The 20,761-nt window shown below is 39.7% G+C and overlaps 1 protein-coding gene and 1 long non-coding RNA gene across 2 annotated transcripts in view; both read left to right on the top strand.

Annotated features, from left to right (window-relative positions):
* Positions 1–20,761, top strand: part of PDE11A (phosphodiesterase 11A) — a 430,340-nt gene that overhangs the window by 220,583 nt on the left and 188,996 nt on the right. The window contains exon 6 of the mRNA XM_082466844.1: positions 5,945–6,077. Coding sequence (XP_082322970.1) covers positions 5,945–6,077 — 133 coding nt within the window. The remainder of the gene's footprint in view (positions 1–5,944; positions 6,078–20,761) is intronic.
* LOC309663241 lies at positions 11,105–12,498 on the top strand. Its single transcript, XR_014265170.1, has 2 exons — positions 11,105–11,264; positions 12,361–12,498. It is a non-coding gene; the product is annotated as an uncharacterized lncRNA (long non-coding RNA).

The raw sequence follows: 20,761 nt of genomic DNA, 5'->3' as shown, positions 1-20,761 counted from the left end.
GTGAAGTCTTGGGAGTCTTTAGTGAAAACTAGAGTGAACTCTAGTGTTGAGAACAAAACCGTCAATACAGACACAGTCTAATGATTAATATTATTTTCTTCAGATATTTTGTCTTCTAATTTAGAGACTTGTTTTGAGAATTAATTCTAAAAAATAGTCTTAAGTTTATTTTCATACAATTTTCTGTGTTGGAACCTTTAGCTAAGGTAGGTTTTTCAGACAATTGAAGATGGCAAAGTTCCTGGTCCCGGGGGTATTTTATTTTGTCTGGTTTTGTTTAACTTGTATCGATTTCTCTCCTATGCTGCTCTGCACCTTGTCAACCCCGAGGTTTATATCTATCTCACTGGCCCTCATTTCAGGGACAGCCACATTTCAGGAATTATGTGTTTTCTGTAATAGGGCAATTCTCTTTTATCCCTCCACAGTCAATATATTTAAGCTCATGAAGTTCTCTTTGAAGTCAGTATGAGTCTCACACTTGGAAGCAAGGTACCACTGAGGAAAAGGAATCAAACTGTAGCTCTTTACAGGAAACTCACTTAAAAACCCACATCTTCATATGCACCTGGTTCTAGTAAAATACAAGCTGAAGGATTACTTTACAATTTGCTTGTTATTTTAGACTAATCTTGATCTTAAGGAGGTCTACTTTTTTAACAGTTAAAATAACCTAACTGGTTATTTTGCATAACTGCAAAATACACACACACTTAGCTGCACATGGCAGCTAAGATCCACTGAGCTGACATGATCTCATCTGCACTCACAGGCTGTGGAGTAATCAAATTATTGATGTGTTTCCAAACTGCAGTGACTCTTCCTAGATTGATTATGGGTCAAATTGAAAACCTTAGTGTTGAATTTATTGACCTTTGATATCTCTGGTCATATTTTGGGGGATCTAGAAAGTTGGTTAATTCAATTTGGGATATTAATTTAAGCTTTCAAAAACCTATTTAAAAAAAGAGCTATTAGGAACTATTAATCCTGAGCCTCATTGGTGGGAACAGGATCCAGAATGAAGGAGGTGGTCATCCCACCTCTATGCTGCTCAGACCCCATGGCCAAGACTGTTCCGGACTGGCTTTCATACGCAAGAGGGCTATTAACCATCTTGGATGCATCTAGGACTGGGAGGATGAGAATGAGGAAGCTATGCCACAAGGGGAGTAGCTGAAGGAACTGGAGATAAGTTAAAAAGAATGATCTCAGGTGGAGGATTATAGGGAACATGTTAATTATTGTCGAATATTTCCAGGGCTGTCGTTAATGAGATCCATGCTCTGTGGCTGCAAACCATGGGACAGGGAGCAAAAGATGGTGATTATTGGAAAGTAGATTGAGCTGCCACAAAATGGCATGGAATATTTTTGTAGGTAATGAGTTCCCTGTCACTAAAGGCATTCAGTTTGATATTGATGTCCATTTGTCATGTGTGTTGAAGAAGAGATTGAAGCAGAGCCATTTTCAGCCCTTGCCGTGTCTCTGTGAGAATTAGAAAAATGGTACTCCCTCTAGATGGATGCAGCTCTAAGCCAATGTGCGCAACTAGGCTAGATTTCAGCCCCATTCATTCCTTTGACAGGGTACCCCTGTACAGGGCAGAACCTGCATAATATACATGGCTGTGTCCATGATCTTACCATGTTCTATTCCAACAGCAGTCAGTCAAAGAGAGTAAACCACACAGAATAAAAGGGCCCTCATAAATCAAGAGGAGTTGACCTATAGGACCTTTATGAAAGAACTGATCCTTTAAGCTAGATTGTGTCCCTCAGGAAGTAGAAATAATTTGGGCCTTTTCCTTTGTGATTAAACCCACAACACCACATTGCTGAAATGTCCAAAGGGGTACTGTCACATGCAGAATTTACTTTAGAAGTTGTTAAAAAGTTGATACTTTAAAAAAAATGTTTGCTATGGGCTAGATAATATGATAAGTACTTTCATAAATTATAACCTTAATCTGCACAATAACTAAGTAGTAGTATTATACCCATTTTACAGATGACATGTAAGTTACTTGTCTGAGAGTACTTTGCTTGGAAGTGGCAAGAGAGGCAAGTTAAGTCAGTGTGTCTGACTCTAAAACCCATAGTCTTAATCATAAAACAAAATTACCTTTTTTTTTTTTTAAAGAAAAGAAGCAAGGTTTTGAAAGCTCTAACTCAGTGTCATGATTCTGCATTCCAGAATCATGGAAGGTTGAATGGTACAAAGGCCAGAATGTGATATAAATACTTAGACTGACTAATAACCTTCCTGACTGTCTCTCTAACCATCCTGTCCCCCTGGGCCTTAATTTATGTACCTAGGCAAGATTAAACTGAAGAAAATGGAGGGGTGGTTTTCAGAAAATCTGTTTGCACTGTTGCAGCTTTAGGTCAGTTCAAATCTCATCTCCTCTCTGAAGCCTTAGCCTCACCTGAAGCCTTAGCCCCACCTGAAGTTGTTTCTCCCTCCCTATACTTCTTCCTCATTCATGATTGGCACAATTGGCTTGGCAACTAGTCAACACAGCCATGTGACAAATTTTTCATTTGAAATTTGAACTGGGTATTTAAATAGTGCATTGTTTAATGTCAGCGTGTTTATTTCTCACCTCCCAGACTAAGTGGCAAGCTCCCGAGGGCAGAGACCATAGCTTATACTTTCTAGAAACCACCTTAGCAGTGCCTGTGCCCAGGGCTGATGCTTTTGCATTGTCTACAGTTTGGAGTGATTTCAGTACATGTGCAGCCTGCACTAAGCCAGATTCTGAGCAGCTCTAAATCTAGAAGGAGTCTTTCAGGAGCCCCTGCTCAGTAAGTGTTTCCATCATCATCTTTGGGGATTCTGTAAGTAGGGACCTAAAGCTCTGGATTGTCAAATCCAGTGTTTTTTCCTCCTTCTTCCTTGACTGCAGCCTGAGGCTGAAGTGTTTGTTACCTGCAGCCTCTCCCTGAAGCCCTCTGTAATGTTGACTGGCCTCCCTTCTTTTTAGTGAAAACCTACTCTTCTTGCTCTATTCCTACCCATTGACTTCTTCCCAGAGAGGCAACAGGGTAAACAGAATAATCTGGGCCTTTGGAGTCACACTTTAGCTGAAAATCCTATTTCCACTTGGGAAAGTCATTTAGCATTTCTGAGCCTCAGTTTTCTGATCTGTAAAATGTAGAGAATTGTACTCATAGGATTTATGTGAGGACAAAACAAACTAGTTAGGTAAGCATCCAGCTTCCCTTGGCTCACCATGGGTGATGATTAATTTGTTTTCCCTTTTTTCTTTCTCCTCTTTATCCCCTCCCTCTTTATTACTGCCTTTCTTCTCCTTCCTTCCCCTACAGATTTACCTATATATTCTCTCCCTGAGTGATCTCATCCATTTTATATTCCCTGAAGATAGCCCCAACTCCGTATCAGTACTTTCAGTCCTGAAGACTTGATATGGGCTCTGGTCCTGGATTTTCAACAATGAATAACATGTTCCAGGCTCACAGAATGTCTGTTATCTTCCCTCATCTCCCCAGTCCTCTAAACAACTCCCTTCTGCCAATAGTGCCACAGGCATACAGCAGCAAAATGTAAGGCACTGCTGCCCGTCCACCAAGCCCTGTGGAATCGTCTGCAGTAGCTCCTGAGTGGCCAGCGTCGTCACCTCCCACTGCACAACTTAACTGGTCTGCCAGGACCTCTCCCCACCTTCAGCCTCTCTTAGCCAGTTCTTCTTGCTCATTCTCCCTGGATTAAGTTTCCTAAGGTCACAGCTCGAGTCCTGTCACTTCCCTGCTCAATACTCTTACATCGCTCCCCATTGCCTATAACGTAGGTCTCAGCTCCGTGGTCAAAGCCTCCACCTTTGGGCCCTGACCTCCTGTTCAGTCTTATTCCCCTACAGTATGCGTCCCGTGTTCCAAGGCGATTAATCAGTGTTCCAAGAACAGACCCTTGTACTCTGCTGCTTCATGACCTTTGTTCCTGCTCTTTCCTCCTCCATGGGTGCCTTCTTCCTCACCCTTCCAATCTCTCCTTGCTGAACTCTTGCCCATCCTGAGACCCACTTAAAGGTTTTTGACACTTGTTGATAAAGCTGCCTCCTTCCTTAGTTCTCGGTTATCCCTCCTCAGCCTCCCCCTACCCCAGTGTTTCTTTCGCAGGTTCCCTCCCTGGCTCGTCCCCAGGGTCCTGCACAGCTCTTCTTCCCACCACACACTAGGTCAGCATTTTCCACATTGTTTCATCACAGAAGAGACGTAAACAAAACCTGTGGTACACAGGCAGCGCAGAATGAATCGACAGCTTGATTAATCACTGCAAGAAATCATCAGCATTGAATCACACCCTTTTATAAGCTGACAAGTGACTTCATTAAGTTGAAACCTCATATCAGGTGCACTGTTATGTTTCTTCCTGTATTTTGCTTTCATTGCAGCACAATGTAAAATTTCACTTCTCACGGGTAGAATACAGCAAAGAGAAAATAAAACGTGGACTTTTTTGTTGTTCCTTTGTTTGTTTGAGAAAATAAAGGCTTCATCTTCCTTTGAAGTCCTCAGTCTTTTTCCTTCTTTGACTTAGCCATCATCTGAGAAATTCAAGACTCTGCTTTTTATTAACGCTTCCATCTTCAGCCAGAGATCCATAGGGAATACGTTTATGTACCAGTAACGTTTAATATGCAATAAGGGCTGAATAACCTCACAAATATATGTTGAATTTATCAGACGCAGACCAGCAGTCATTACAGATGAGATATATTCATGATGGTAAATGATGTCTGTGCTTCCCTCTCATTCACACATCTGGTGGCCTCTCCATGTCAGTTTCTGGCATTCCCAGTATGGCACAAATTCCACACAGGCACATTATTGCATAATAACAATGACTGTGCACAGCATTTGGTGTTTTTATTACATATAATGCAGCTTAGATTAAAAAGTCAACAGAGTTATTATTCTCACTGTAGTACACTCATTAACATCTTCAGGAACCCACGGTTCCACAGAATGTAGTTTGGAAAACATTGCCCTGTATACTTGCATTCATTTACATAATTTCAGTTATTACTGGTCAAGCCACAAATCTAACATCCTCCCTGAAAATCTTCCTTGATATTGCTAATTTGAACAGTGCTCAAGTTTGCATTTCCACAGCTCGTGGCAGTGCTCAATAGGCACCGGGGGAAGAAATGATGGAAGGGAGGGATGAAGTGAGGAATCTTACTAATTCTTATGGCATTTCTGTAAATTTGACATTTGTAGTGAAGTAGTGAAAGTGACAGAAGGGAAAGTTCACAAAATCATTTAACATAAAATTCCTTGTTAAAATCAAATATGGATTATTTTAAATTGTTATTGTTAAGGGTAGAGTTAAAACAGATTTTCCAGTAAGATTTTGTAAGTAGGAAGTGTGTTTTTGTTAAGAAACATTACTCTGAAACTACAAAAATAGTTACAAAACACTAACACTGAGTCTAGACGTGCTCTTTTGCTACACTTAAACTTTTGCAAATTCTCAATTTATTTCCAGATTTTTCTCCATCCTTAGGTTTAATTCTCTCTGGTATCAAACATCTGGTCTGTTTAGTTAGGGGGTGCAAACTAGGAAAGTCAGTGGAATTTATTATGCCATGGCGTTGGCATCCTATCGTCAGTTTTGGTCATTACCTGGTTATCTGCTTTATGTCTGCCTGCTTTGGGGCCTAAATACAACCTAGAGTTATCCTCTGGATCATAGAGGATCTATCATTTCTACCCATGGAGTTGATTATTTTACATGATAGCAGGTAAGTAGTTTTGAAGTAGCTGCTTATAATTACCTCACTATTGTTCTGTGATTAAGGTCACTTACCCCTTCTTAATGAGGGTAGGTAATCCTGCTATGAGTGTACTCTTATAGGGTTTGCTTTCAGGTAAACTGATGTTTTTCTCTTTTCTTACTGCCTGCCTTGATGTTCTGATAGTTTCAAAGAAAGCATGGAGAAATCATCATACTCCGACTGGCTAATAAATAACAGTGTTGCTGAGCTGGTGGCTTCTACAGGCCTTCCAGTAAACATCAGTGATGCCTACCAGGATCCCCGCTTTGATGCCGAGGTAAGAGGAGGCCTCTGGTTGCAGTCTTAAGGTTCAGTTGTTACCCTGGTTTGCTGGCTGAAGCAAAAAAGGGACATCATACAACTCGATAGCAACCCCTGAATTTACTGGCAATTCTTCTAAATCTTTCCCCTGTGATCTGATTTTTAGCATCGCCTACTGCTGACTGACAGGAAAGCTTCCTCTCTCTACCCTGATTTGTGGCAAAATGGCTATATAGTTTCATTGCATATGTTTGAATCCCTGCCAATTATATTGTTACATTTTACATGTCTCTGAACTTTATATAAACTGAATTATACTGTATGTATTCTTCTGTGACTTGCTTTTCCATTCAATATATGTTCCTAAGTCACATGAATTTGTAATTCATTTATTTTCACTGCTGCAAAGTATTCCATTGTATGAGTAAGTGTCACTTTTTTTATCCACTGTAGTATTGATGGAAATTTGGATTCAGTGTTTCACTGTTACACACATAACTGCTAAAGACATTCTTTAGTCCTCTAGTCTGATGCTCTTTTATGATTGGGAGCGTTTTGTATTAAACATATAAGTAAACCCATGCATTAAGTATACTCATGCACATTTTATATTAAACATAGTTTACATTAAACTATGAAATGGTTAATAATAAAAATGTGTATATAACATAGTTATTTCCTGATAGATGCTAGCTAGTACAACTACCATATTTTAAAAGATTGCTCCGAAGAAAGACTACGTTGGATTCTATTACTGTTTAATGTTAATTATGAAGGCACATTGTGCTGATGTACAGAATATATTAATATAGATTCTGACTTGGCAGAAGTCTAACTTTTAAGGTGGTATAGAGTATCATCCAGATAAATTTACATGAATTTATAAAATGTCTCTACGTGTGTGTGTGTGCACCCATGTGTGTGTGGTGTGTGTTCAATAAATTACAAGATTAAATTACTACATTACAATGCTAAGGTCTGAAGAGTAACAGGAGTGTTGCAGTGAGGACGGTGGTGTGTTCCAGGCAAGGCTGAGAGAGCATGAGGAGTCTGGGAATGGAGATGAGTTAATGTAGCTGGAGGGCCAGGCTGATGAGGTGGGAGAGGGAAATAGGGGCCAGATCGCCCAAAGGTTTTGAAAGCCGTGTTAAGAAGTTTGAGTATTTATCTTGGGCCATGGGGAACCAGTAGTTGAGTTGCAAATGGGGGAGAAGCAGGAGTTATACTTTAGAAAGATCCCACTGGCTTCAGAACAAAGGTTAGATCAGTAATAATAACTGAACATTTAATCAGAAATGAGAGCTGGTCTACGACTCTGGAGACAGACAAGGATTCAGTCCTAGTCTCTCAGACTCCAAAGCTCTGCCTCTGAATCCTGCCCTGTGCTGTCTCCAATGTCTGGGGTGGGACACAGCAATGGTTGGGAGGCTGGAGTCCAAGTCAAATTTATAACTTCATTCAGATCTTTGCAGATCTCTGCGTGGAAAGCTTAAATTCCTGAAATTTACCACATCTCTGTGGCTGCCTGGAATTCTCTTTCCCCAGGCTACATCCTCTACATATTTTCTATTCATTCTTCAGCATCAAGTGGAGATGCCTGTATCTTGGACATCCTTTCATGAACTCCCTGTCCGAGTTGGGTGTCTCTCCAGTGTGCTCTCTTAGCTGCCCCAATGCTAACCAGCCTCTAGCTCTCGTCAGTTCTGATGCAGTATTTCTGAGCTTTGACATACCCTCCTTGGGAAAGTACACAGTCCAGAACTTCTTTAGTTCTCCTCCTGTGAGGAAGAATACCATCAACCTTGGTTCTGTGACTAGCAGAGCAGAAATGATTTATAGGTGTCAATATTTATGTGCGTTAACATTATGATTGGGTTAAGACTGATGTTATGAAGTTTTGCCTTTTGCTATGTTTCTTTCCTTCTTGACTTTAGAGAGAGGATACTGAAGAAAAGACTTCTAAACACACAGTTTTATGCAGAAATGCTCTCAGTATTCTATTACTAACATCAGCAACAGCTGAACAAACTGAAAGGCTAGCTATGCAGAAAAAAATCATTAATTGCCAATTCATTGTTACAAAGTCAACGTATTAGATTAGAGGTTAAGAGGTGATGGTCGATTCCTACCCCAAATTATAGTGCTAAATTTGGTATGGATTGCTATTATTCTGCTCTGAGCTTGGGGCCATAAAGTCGAATTCTGGGGTAGCAAAAAGAGTCAACAAATTTACACCATTTTAAAAGTTGGTTCATAAGACATATGCAAAAGTGTAACAAAACATGATAAACACCCACTACCGAGTTTAAGAAAAAGAATACAATCATTACTTCTGAATCCTTGTACTGCTCTTCCCTAATCCACTCTCCTTTATTTCCCACACACTATCCTAATTTAACATTCCTTTGCTTTTATATATAGTTTCATCACATATATTTGAATCCCTGCCAAATATATTATTACATTTTTTACATATTATTACATATTTTACATTTTGCATGTCTCTGAACTTTATATAAATTGAATTATACTGTATATCATCTTCTGTGGCTTGCTTGTTCATTCAACATAAATTCCTGAGTCATGTGCATTTGTAATTCATTCATTTATTTTTAGGGCTCCTAAGTATTCCATCGTATGAATGTGTCACTTTATCCACTGCAGAGTTGATGGACGTTTGGATTCAGTGTTTTGCTGTTACATGCATAACTGCCAAGGACATTCTTGTCCATGTCTCCAAGTGCACGTGTGCAAGAGTTTTTGTAGCGTCTGTACCTAGGAGAGTGACATGCTGGGTCATAGGCTACAGGTATCTTCACCTTTAACAGGGAATAAAAAGTTCTTGACCAATCATTACTTTTTTTCTTATGAAAAACAGTATATGTCTCAAGAATACTTCTTGCTGATACAATATAGTGAGCCTGAATAGCCCATATCCTTATGTCTACAGGCAGACTCCTACCACATCTCTTCCTGATGAGCGATATAGCCGTTTCACGTCTTCCTCCACACTTACAGTCCATTCCAGTAAGACAGCCTGCCCGCTGATCTATAAAAAGAATGTTGTGGGCTCTCAAGCGAAAATGCAACAGTTAATTCTATGGGACTGAGCATAAAAATTTCATGCCCTGATCCAGTAGTTAGAGGCAATGATGTCTGAAGACAGTAAACTGTGGTAGGTTAAGCAGTGACCATTTTGTGAAGTCACTTTCATCCCTATGATAAAATAAAGCAAGTACCTAGACCATCATTATTTCTTGACCTTCCACCTAAAATGCTTCCAATCTTCCACACAACTAATACCAGATTTTAAATGCAACTCTGAAGATGCAATATACCATGATTTTTACAGTTCTCTTTCTGTGGTACTGAAATATAAAATTATTTTATGTTCCCCTTCTCATGCTGAGGGGGAAAAAATTGGAAAAGAATTAATCAGTACAGATGGAGGTGAGAGAGAGAGACAATTCTGCCTAAATATAGGTAGTTAATAGATTTGTCCTACAAATGTGTATATGTTGTGTGTGTGTGTGTGTGTGTGTGTGTGTGTGTTATGTATCACACCAGGAAAAGCAAAATTATTTATCTGCTTAGGCTTCCTCCCTTTTCAAGAATATTTTGCCTCAGTGACAGGTGTCAACTGCTTATGTTAATTAATGAATGAAACAAACTCCAGACTGAGCCACAGAGCTCTCCCTCAAGAAACTAAGAGGCTTGAACCTTCTCCTTACAAGCCTGATATAAGATGGTGTAGATGATAAGATAAAGACAATCAATTCAGATAATATCTTTCATTAACATACTACGTATTTCCCTCAAGACAAAAAAATACAATGACAAAATGGAATTGCTTCACCCTTTCACTAAAGGTAATTCTAGAATTATCCTAGAGACAGAGGGTACCTTTTAGAATTGTGCTGTCTTCTTGCAAAGGTTTGCGTCCTCTCTTCTTGAGTCTGGTATATGGGTCCATAGTTTTTCCCAGTAATCATAACTAAGTAGTTGTTTATCAGTGGTAGAATATAAGGAAATCATTTTTTTAAAATCCAGGATTAATGGATTATCTCCAATAGGTATCTCCACTGGGAAAACTGTGTGCTTTTTTTGTTCTCTACATTCACTGAGTTCCCTGAATAATTTGAGGCTGGTTAACAAAAATGATAATTTGCAGAGAAGTTTCAGGGGGAATTCTTTAGAAAGCATTTCCTATTTTTTCATATAGATTTTCTCAACATAAGTCTGTATCCTGAGCACTGGTATCTATCCTAAATTTCTCAATGGCTCAGTGACTAATTCTGGCAGTTTGAATTCTCTTCACTGAACATGAAGAAGGACCCCAATTCATTAGACAGTAGTGACCTGGGATAGAGCCCCCCCAAAGTAGATTGGCCTTATTCTGGGGTTTCATACTGTAGATATATCAACTTTCAGTTAATATATATATTAGAGATTTCTTTCATTTACAGGTGAGGAAACAGAGGCTCAGAGAGCTGAAGTGACTTGCCTAAGGCCACACAGCGTCCTCAAGACAGGGCACAGAACAGACTGTGGGCTTTCTGATTCCTAATTCAGTTCTCTCTCCCCGAGTGGCCTCTCATGGGGACCAGCTGCTCAGGGGCTGCCTGGAAAACTGTCACCACTCTGTCATTCCTCTGTCTACACAGGTGTAGGAATTTATGTCCGGCAGATCTATCTTTTTGTCCCAACTGCCCCACTCACCAGCTGGGTGGTCTTGGGCATGCTACTTGCATACATAATGTAACGAGTACAATTCTATATAAATATTTTGTAAATCGTGCAGTCCTATAAATATATAAATATATAAATGTCAGGTGAAGATTTTAGTCTGGTTGAGGACTAGTTTTTTGGTTCTTGAGGGATTGCTAGAAGCAGGTCCTTTTCTCTAAATGAGGAGGTCTTTACACAGAACTGCAGACCAGCAGACCTTCATCATGGACAAGCCAAAGTCAATGTCCTTTTCCTCCAGAGACACAGTGGGGAAAGAAGAGGAAAGTCTCCAGTAGTGGGATTGCTGGGTCGTATGGTAGTTCTATTTTTAGTTTTTTAAGGAACCTGCATACTGTTCTCCATAGTGGCTGTATCAATTTACATTCCCACCAACAGTGCAAGAGTGTTCCCTTTTCTCCACACCCTCTCCAGCATTTATTGTTTGTAGATTTTTTGATGATGGCCATTCTGACGGGTGTGAGATGATACCTCATTGTAGTTTTGATTTGCATTTCTCTAATGATTAATGATGTTGAGCATTCTTTCATGTGTCTGTTGGCCATCTGTATATCTTCTTTGGAGAAATGTCTATTTAGGTCTTCTGCCCATTTTTGGATTGGGTTGTTTGTTTTTTTGTTATTGAGCTGCATGAGCTGCTTGTAAATTTTGGAGATTAATCCTTTGTCAGTTGCTTCATTTGCAAATATTTTCTCCCATTCTGAGGGTTGTCTATTGGTCTTGTTTATGGTTTCCTTTGCTGTGCAAAAGCTTTTAAGTTTCATTAGGTCCCATTTGTTTATTTGTGTTTTTATTTCCATTTCTCTAGGAGCTGGGTCAAAAAGGATCTTGCTGTGATTTATGTCATAGAGTGTTCTGCCTATGTTTGCCTCTAAGAGTTTGATAGTGTCTGGCTTTACACTTAGGTCTTTAATCCATTTTGAGTTTATTTTTGTGTATGGTGTCAGGGAGTGTTCTAATTTCATACTTTTACATGTACCTGTCCAATTTTCCCAGCACCACTTATTGAAGAGGCTGTCTTTTCTCCACTGTATATGCTTTCCTCCTTTATCAAAGATAAGGTGACCATATGTGCGTGGGTTTATCTCTGGGATCCAGGACATGGAAGCAACCTAAGTGTCCATCATCTGATGAATGGATAAAGAAGATGTGGCACATATATACAATGGAATATTACTCAGCCATAAAAAGAAATGAAATGGAGGTATTTGTAATGAGGTGGATGGAGTTAGAGTCTGTCATACAGAGTGAAGTAAGTCAGAAAGAGAAAAACAAATACAGTATGCTAACACATATATATGGAATCTAAGGGAAAAAAAAGGTCATGAAGAACCTAGTGGCAAGATGGGAATAAAGACACAGACCTACTAAAGAATGGACTTGAGGATAGGGGGAGGGGGAGGGGCGAGATGTGACAGGGTGAGAGAGTGTCATGGACATATATACACTACCAAATGTAAAATAGATAGCTAGTGGGAAGCAGCCACATAGCACAGGGAGATCAGCTTGGTTCTTTGTGACTGCCTGGGGGGGTGGGATGGGGAGGGTGGGAGGGAGGGAGATGCGGGAGGGAGGAGATATGGGAACGTGTGTATATGTGTAGCTGATTCACTTTGTTATAAAGCAGAAACTAACACACCATTGTGAAGCAATTATACTTCAATAAAGATGTTTAAAAAAAAAAAAAAAAAGAAGAGGAAAGTCTCTAGCCAAAGAGAGGAATAAAGGGTGACTGTTGACAGCAAAGAAGGGATGGTGGCAATAATCTGATAACTTGTAGATCTTCAAGAAAGCCAGGTCTTTTCCTGTCTGGTCAGAGGAGAAACAATAGCAGGTGTTACCTACAAAGGTGAATAAGGCTGGATGCATGTCCTATGGCCTTGGGCTGCTCTGGGGAGATGTTCACCATATCCTCCCCTATGGAGACCAGCAATATGCGGCCCTGGCTCTTCACAAGAGTGGCTGGCCAGCCATCCAGGGGCCAGCTTACCCAAGCACATTTAGGTATGATTGGATTTTAGGGGCTGGCTGTACTGCCCAGGCCCAAGCAGCCCACCAGTCCTTAAATCATAAGGCTAAAAGCCAGTGCCTAATAAGAGAGAATTTATTCCATCAACATTTGCTTTGGCTATACAAAGTGGAAACTGTATTTCTCATTTCTGTGTCTTTCCTACCTTGTGGTAACTTCTGGTAAGTCCTCAGAAACTCTGCCCAAAGATATGTAGCAAGAGAACGATCCTTATTTTGAAATCTCAGTTGTGAAACTCTTGGTCTTCCTTTTGATAGAAGCTACAAAAGGGTGTCTTTAATGTGATGTAAACCTCATCCCAGGCACTTGCTGTGAGGCCTATGGGGCAAGTAATCATAGTTGTTTACCTGCTGTGTGTTCTCTTTGTGATTGTTTTAAATATTTAATGGTGTTCCCTCCTTGTGGTGAACAGAATGACTTAGCAGTGAGGCACGGTGATTACTTGCCTTCTGTCTGCCTGTTTGACTCCTAGAGAGGTACCTGCTGGGCTTGATATCATGCATAGTTTTAAGGCCAGACCCCTTGGTTTATGGGTGGAAAATTATGACAGAATGGTTATATAAGATAGTCACAAAGCCAGAACCAAATTTCTGAGGTTTAAATTCTGCAGCCTTATGAAGATCACTGTATGCTAATTCTCTTACAAGATTCTGCAGTCCTCAAAAAGGATGCAAGACAGAAAAGACTGACTAAATATAACTGATTATATTTATTCATAGTGGCTCAAGAAACACTCACGTTCATGGTTTATCATGCTAGTGGGTTTTGTAGTCTAATCAGTCATTTGCTCCGTGGTAGGGGTATTCATGCTTGGCTCCTAAAGACACTGACAGGAATATCATGTATATTAATTTTCTGTTGCTGTGTAACAAATCACTACAAATTCAGCAGCTTAAGGCAAACACCTATTTAGTATCTTCTGTAGGTCAGAAATCTTGCATGGCATCACTGGTTTCTCTGCTTAGGGTCTCACAAGGCCAAAAGCAAGGAGGTGGCCAGGTGGCGTTCTCATTTGGTCTTGGCATTCTTTTCAAAGCCCATTCAAGTTGTTGGCAGAACTGAGTTCCTTGCAGTTATAGATTGAGCTTCCCATTTTCTTACTGACTGCTGGCCAAAAGTCTCTCTTAGCTCCTAGAGACTGCCCTCAGGTACTACTAGCCATATGGCTCTCTCACAACTTGGCAGCTTACTTCTTCAAAGCCAAAGGGAGAAACTCCAGTTGGCTCTCACAGAGGCTTACATAATGTCAGGAGTGACACACGAGAGGCTGTCCCATCACAGCCTTATAATATAACCTAATCAAAGAAGTGACAGTCCTATCATATTCACAAGTCCTGCCCACACCCGAGGGGAGGGGATTATACCAGATTTGTACAAAGTAGATGGTGGGCAGGTGTGACTCTTAGAGGCCATATCTTTAGAATTCTGCCTACAACACTATAATAAAGACTAAAATTGAGTCCATACAAAATATCCCATGAGATGATCTGTATGTCCTGATACGGAAAAAATGTCCACAAGAACAAAAGCAAGTCATAGAGAAGTATGTTTAGAATAATGTTTAAAAGTATGTATAGAATAATATATGTGGGTATATATACATATATATGTACATATTTTTCTAATAGACAACAAACTTAACATGTCCAAAACAGAACTTACAATCTCTTTTCTGCCAAGCTTGCTCCTCTGTTTCCCTATCTCTGTTAAGGCAACTCATTTCTTCCTAATGCTTGTGCCAAAAATGTTATAGGCATGATTCTCTCATGTTGCACATCTAACTCATCAGGAAGTACAATTGGCTCTACCTGCGAAATTTATCCAAAATCTGACCATTTCTCACCACTCAACTGCCACCACCCAGGTCCAAGCCACCATCATCTCTGGAGTATTTCATGGCCGTAGCTTCTTAATCTACTTCTCTGCTTCCGCTCTTCCCCTCCATACTCTTCTCAATACAATAGCCAGGGGTTTTAAATTTTTAAGTCATGTTGTATCACAAGTCAGCTCACAAAGTTTTCATAGTCTCCTTATTTCACTAGAGTAAAATCCAAACTCACAATTCTTTCAGAGATTTACAGTGCCCTACACGATGTCACCTCATTTTCTATCCTCAGCCCTCATTCATACTTCTCCAGCCATACCAGTCTCCTTGTTATTTCTAGAACATGCCACTCACACACCTTCCTCAGGGCCTTTGCACTGGCTACTCCTCTGCTGAAATACTCTTTCTCCAATGTCTACGTGGGTCACATCCTCACCTCTTTATAGTCATCGTTCAAATGTTACCTGTTAGTAAGGTCTGGTGCCCTTGGTATTTCTAATCCCTTTTATCCTGCTCTATTTTTTCCCCATAATTTTTAATACCTTCTAACATATAATTTATTTATGTATTTTTTTGTATCGTTTACCATCTGCCTGCTCTCACTAGAATGTAAGCTCAAAGAAGGTGAGAATTTTGTTGGTTTTGCTCACTGATGTATCCCCAACAACTAATAGGCATTATTATTGAATATTGTTCAATATTGTTGAATATATTATCTGTGTTATTTATGAATAATTACATATTGTTGAATATTATAAATTGATGTATGAACATGTTACATATTTGTAGGAAAAGATCAGGAAGAACTTATCCCAAACTGTTAATAATTGCTATCTCTAGAGATGGCAAGATTACAGCTTTTGATTTTGGTTTAACTTGAAAATTTCACGAGTGCATATATTGTTTTTGTAATTAGGCAAAATTATAAAGATGTTTTAAAATGTTAGACCTTTTATATCTTATGTGAAATTATATTTTACCAGGCTATTATGAGCGCTCTAAAAACTATAAACTATTACTCAAAACCAGAATTGAAATAATGCAAGATCTAAGTAAACTAACTTGTCTTGCTGTATCTTTGGGGAATTCAGATGGATTACTTTCTATTGCCCTCATCAGCATGGAGTGTTGGTTGGCTTTTATTCTAACTAATATCCTTGTCTGAGACTGTCCCAACAGCATGTATATAAACTGCATTTGCAAATGACCTGACATTGGGTCAGGTGGCTTCTTGGAGTGCATACTCTATTTACAAATACCTTCACCATGAAACAATTATTCTGGCCTTGCTTTTAGTCAGGATTGTGCTTATGAACTCAACTCCCAATAATTAGTTACACTCTAGCACATCATCTGTGAAGCTTTCTGCCCTTTTTTTTCATACTAGATCAAAGAACACCTTAAAACAAGTATACTAATGCACAAGCTATTATTTACTCAATATAAGGTATACTATTCTGTTGCTTAATTTAGTATTTCCTTCCATTTATATAGTTATGGAAAGAATTTTCAGAGCCATTACATGCAGGGTTTTTTTCTGCCTGCAACAGAAATGAACAATTGGACCCAACATTTAAATAGGAAAGGTTCGGCAAGGGGAATAGCAGAAAATAACTAAAAAGTAGGGCAGGCCTTATGCATGGATGGTTTGGTGGTCTGTGTGTTACAAATTCAGGAGTGGTGGAAAATCCATCAGCACCCAGGTCTCCTCTGCCATGGGGGCTGATGCCCAGAGTTACACAGTTAAAGCTAAGATGTCATGATATTAATTCTGTCACTCTTCAATCCCATGCAATTCTTCCCTGTGATGTTCTTTCTCTGATTTTTTTTTTTTTTTTTTTTTTTTTATTAAAGCCTGTTATAGACAACTCAAAAGTTCTTACCTTTGTCCTGTAGCACTTAAGGATAATGGGACTTCAGGCTCTGAGATCCTTTGACTTACAGCATTAAAGCCCCTTTTGCCTGTCAGGTCTTCACAGCAAAGCACTTCTGCAATCTGGGATGCTGAGTGCTAGCCTGGCAGGTCAGCTCCTTTTCCATTCTTTGTAACGCCTTCTGGTCTATCAGTTATGCTTCTGTTACAAAGGGAAACGTGCAAAAATGGAACCATTAAGAGGTAGGGCTGAAATGCACTTGCTCCCGGTAATCTCTCAGTTGCTGATACTTAGTGTAAACCAGGCTGAGAGCCTTTCCTGAGAATAGGATTTGGTAGGGAAGATTGGACAATGGATATAAAATTTCCAGATGACCAGGAGGGTGAGGAAAGTTAGGAGGATTACTAAGACTTGAATAAGTTATATAATGGGGAAGCTGTGGGTAGTGAGGACAAATAGGGGGCCATGGTTCTAAGAGTCGAACAGACTTTGCTGCATCGGTGGTGGAAGACAGTGCGTCGGCTCTAAGTCCAAAGGTCAGTTATTTTTTAGGAGTGCTTTCGTCAGGAATTTAAGGAATCATTTGTAGGCAGTGTTCTAGAAACCTATGTGCAGATGAGGTTGGCATAAAGAAATGCCTCTTTGTTGTTTCAGGGAAATCAGGGGACTGACTCAGAACATCCCCTCCCTCACTTGTCCTAGTACCAGAATTTCTCACTGGTAGATTGGTGTTTGGGGGATAAAGTATTACTTTAGATTACTATTAAAGTTGCACATATCGTTCTAGGGAAAGAAAACACATTGCACATTAATGAGTAGTATTACGTTATCACCAATTCTTTTAACATTCCCTTTGACTGCCTTTGAGAGTCTGGAAAATATGACAAGTATGTTTTGATGGCTCCATGAGGTAAACCATCTTAAATTATATCCATTAACTGGAAAGACCCAATGAGGACAGAGACTTGGAAAATTTTTAGTATATACATCTTTAATTGGAAAGAACTAGGCACCCCTAGATAATGTATTTATTTTAATGGTAGCCTCCTGGAAAGGCTGCTTAGTCTTATATGGTCTAATATTTGGGACTCTAGTGATGTGAATTTTAATCTAAGAATGATCGAGCAGGGACCTTGTGGAACAATGGAGCAGATATTTCTGGGATGGTATTTCTTTCAATACTAGTAATATTTACACTTGTAAAGCCCCTTACAAATTTTGAAACGCTTTCATACACAGATTCTCGTAGAACAACTTGGAAAAATAAGGAAAAGCAGAAAGAAGAAATGATGAGAAGGTGCTCTAATGCCAAAATCTGGAGATGACCAGCGTTAATAGTTTGTTGTGTAGGAGATAAATATTGATGACAAAATTGAGGCATGAAGAGTTTTGGTGACTTGGTTGGGGTCGAGGGGCCGATAGATATTTTTGAGCTTCATTAACTGATGCAATCTGGAGACTTGGGTTATCTGATGCACAGCGATGATTCTTTCTTCCATACTTTCTTCTTCTTCCTTACCCTTTTTGGGATTCATTCTTCAGAGGTCTTGTGCTTCTACAATGGGCTTCATCTCCCATCTCCTTCTCCTTCAATCCCTGCAGAGGGTGATATATGCTTCCAGGCCTTGCTGTTTCATACAGTAATATAAACTAACCTGGGTTAGTTTAACTTTCCAGAAACAACAGCCATTGCCACAAATAGACCACTAGGGGATTGCCTCAATGATCTTAAAATTGGAAAATTCACTCTCATCATGCTCTGCCATCCTTCCTTCTTCCCCTCTCCCATCTTGTTGGGCTCATCAAGCTTGCTAATCATCACCACCCCCTCTTCCCTGTGCTCATAGCCAGTTAGTGCTGGCCCCACTTCCCTTCCTCAGCCAGAGTGAGAATGACTTAGAAATACCCTCAACATCCTCGGTCGCCGCTCCCCTCCTCCTGGGCTCAGCCCATGCGAGACTCTAGCTCTGCTCTCTCAGTGTGGCCTTCCTCTTCTCCAGAACTAACCACTTTACTTCTGTTCCTGATCCCATTCCTTCTTCCCTTGACTATCTTTGCCTTCAATTATCCTTCTGTGTTACTAAATCCAATAGCCCATTTTCAGCGCTTATCCTGTTTGACTATTCTGCAACATTTGACACTGTTGTTCCCCTATAGTTCTATTTAGAAAAGAACTTTTTATTTTGCGTACAAGTAATTCATTATCTAAAACTTAGAAAATAGAAATACTAGTTTAAAAAACTCCCATACGCAGAGTTCTTTCACAGTGTATACATGTATCACATCATAATGTTGTACGCTTTAAATATGTTACAGTTTTGTCAATTATACCTCAATAGAGCTGGATGAAAAAGGGATCAGTGGTTGCCAGAGGGATGGATGGATGAATAGGTGGTGTACAGAGGATTTTGAGGGCAGTGAAACTACTCTGTGTGATACTGTAATGGTGGATATATGTCATTATAAAGTTGTTAAAACCCATAGAACGTACAGCATCAAGAGTGAACCCTAATATAAACTATGGACTTTGAATGATAATGATGAATCAGTGTGGGTTCATCAGTTGCAACAAATGTACCACTCTAGTGAGGGATGTTGATAGTGAGGGATGTTGATGTGCATGTGTTGGGGCAGAGGGTATATGGGAACTCTCTGTACTTGCCTCATTTGTTATGAACCTAAAACTGTTTTTAAAAAATAAAGTTTATTTTAAAAGCAAAGAAACAAAAACTCCCATGGACAAACAATTCAAAGGGAGCTATTATGGTTATAATTTTTCTAGGATTTTCCAATGTATGTAATATATGTTTGTACACCCACAGATGCCCACACTATTATCACTTAATATATTACAATTTTCCCTGTTTACAAATATTCTTCTATAACATGATTTTAATTAGATGGATAATATTCCACTGCGCTATGATTTACTTAACCAGCTCCCTCCAGTGGAATGTTCAGGTTATTTCTGATATATTATTATCATAAATAATGCTATGGTTCATACCTGTATACGTAAACTTTTGTGCATAGCTATGATAATTACCATAGGATAAATTCCTAGACATAAAATTGATAAGGCAAAAGGTGTTTATACTTTTTAGACTGAGTACATGTCAATAAATCTATTTCCAGAAAGGCTGTTAGCAATGTGTTCACACATTAGGAATGCTATAAAGCCTGAGCTGAAGAATATGAGCTTTGGAGTTCTTTTCCATCCTACCTTCTTCTTCCTGTCCTAAATATTGTGTCCCCTCAGATTCAATTTTTCATCCTTTTTGTCTTTTTATTGGACAAGCTCTTTCTTGGTGATTTTACCCACGCAGTTAATATGAGAGGCTCCTTCTTCTCTCTCGCCCTTCCCGTTGCCCTCTCAGTGGTAACGTGTGTCAGCTTGAATTTGGAATCATTTCCCTCAAACTTCCTGTGTTCCCCACCTCAAGGAGCTCCACCGCCCTTCCTCAAACCAGGAACCTCAATATTATCTTCTGTAGGGATGGGAGAACACATACTCCTACCTCCCTAGAACAAAAATTCTTTTGGGGAACTACACTAATTTTTTGGTAAGCAAAATTATCTTTTACTTCACTGACAGAGAGCCTGAGGTTTATTTTTGTCACCACCAAGCCTCTCAGGCTGTCTCTCTCCTTGTTTCTGTCACTCAGTGCATGTTCCCTTTCTTCCTGCACTGTGACCTCTACCCTCAGCTGCTTCAGATTTCCCGGGAGAGGTTAGACAGGGGCTACAGTTGTCCCAAGAGTTGGCAGAGCCAGTTGTGCCTACTGCTCAGTGCTGGACGGGACCACCGACAATTGTGGATGACCCTCAGCAAAACAAAACACACCCAAGCATCCTAGTGCTGCCCCAGCCAGCCCAAGTCTATAGATTACACCTCCCAGGCCTCTCTAAAATTGACTTCTTCTCTTCGTGCTCACTGACGTTGCTGTTATTCAGACTCTCTCCTTAGGGAGAGGAAGAAAACCACTTTGTTCTTTTGGAAGATAACTTTGATGGATGTGTTTGTGATTGGCTTCCTTTGAACCAATCTGTCCACTTTCAAAGCAGTCAGTCTGTCTAGGTCTTATCTGATATGGGAAGATGTTAACAGTACCTACTTCATAGGGTTGTTTGAATAAGTATATGCAAAAATGCATGTGAAAGTGCAGAACAAGATGCCTGACATCAAGTGAGCATCCAGTAAATGTTACCTTGTCGTCATCATTGTC

The sequence above is a fragment of the Balaenoptera physalus genome (assembly GCF_965194825.1).
Source record: "Balaenoptera physalus genome assembly, chromosome: 6".
Lineage (NCBI taxonomy): Eukaryota > Metazoa > Chordata > Mammalia > Artiodactyla > Balaenopteridae > Balaenoptera > Balaenoptera physalus.
Note: the sequence above shows the minus strand (reverse complement) of the source record. Positions and strands in the feature narration are given on the sequence as shown.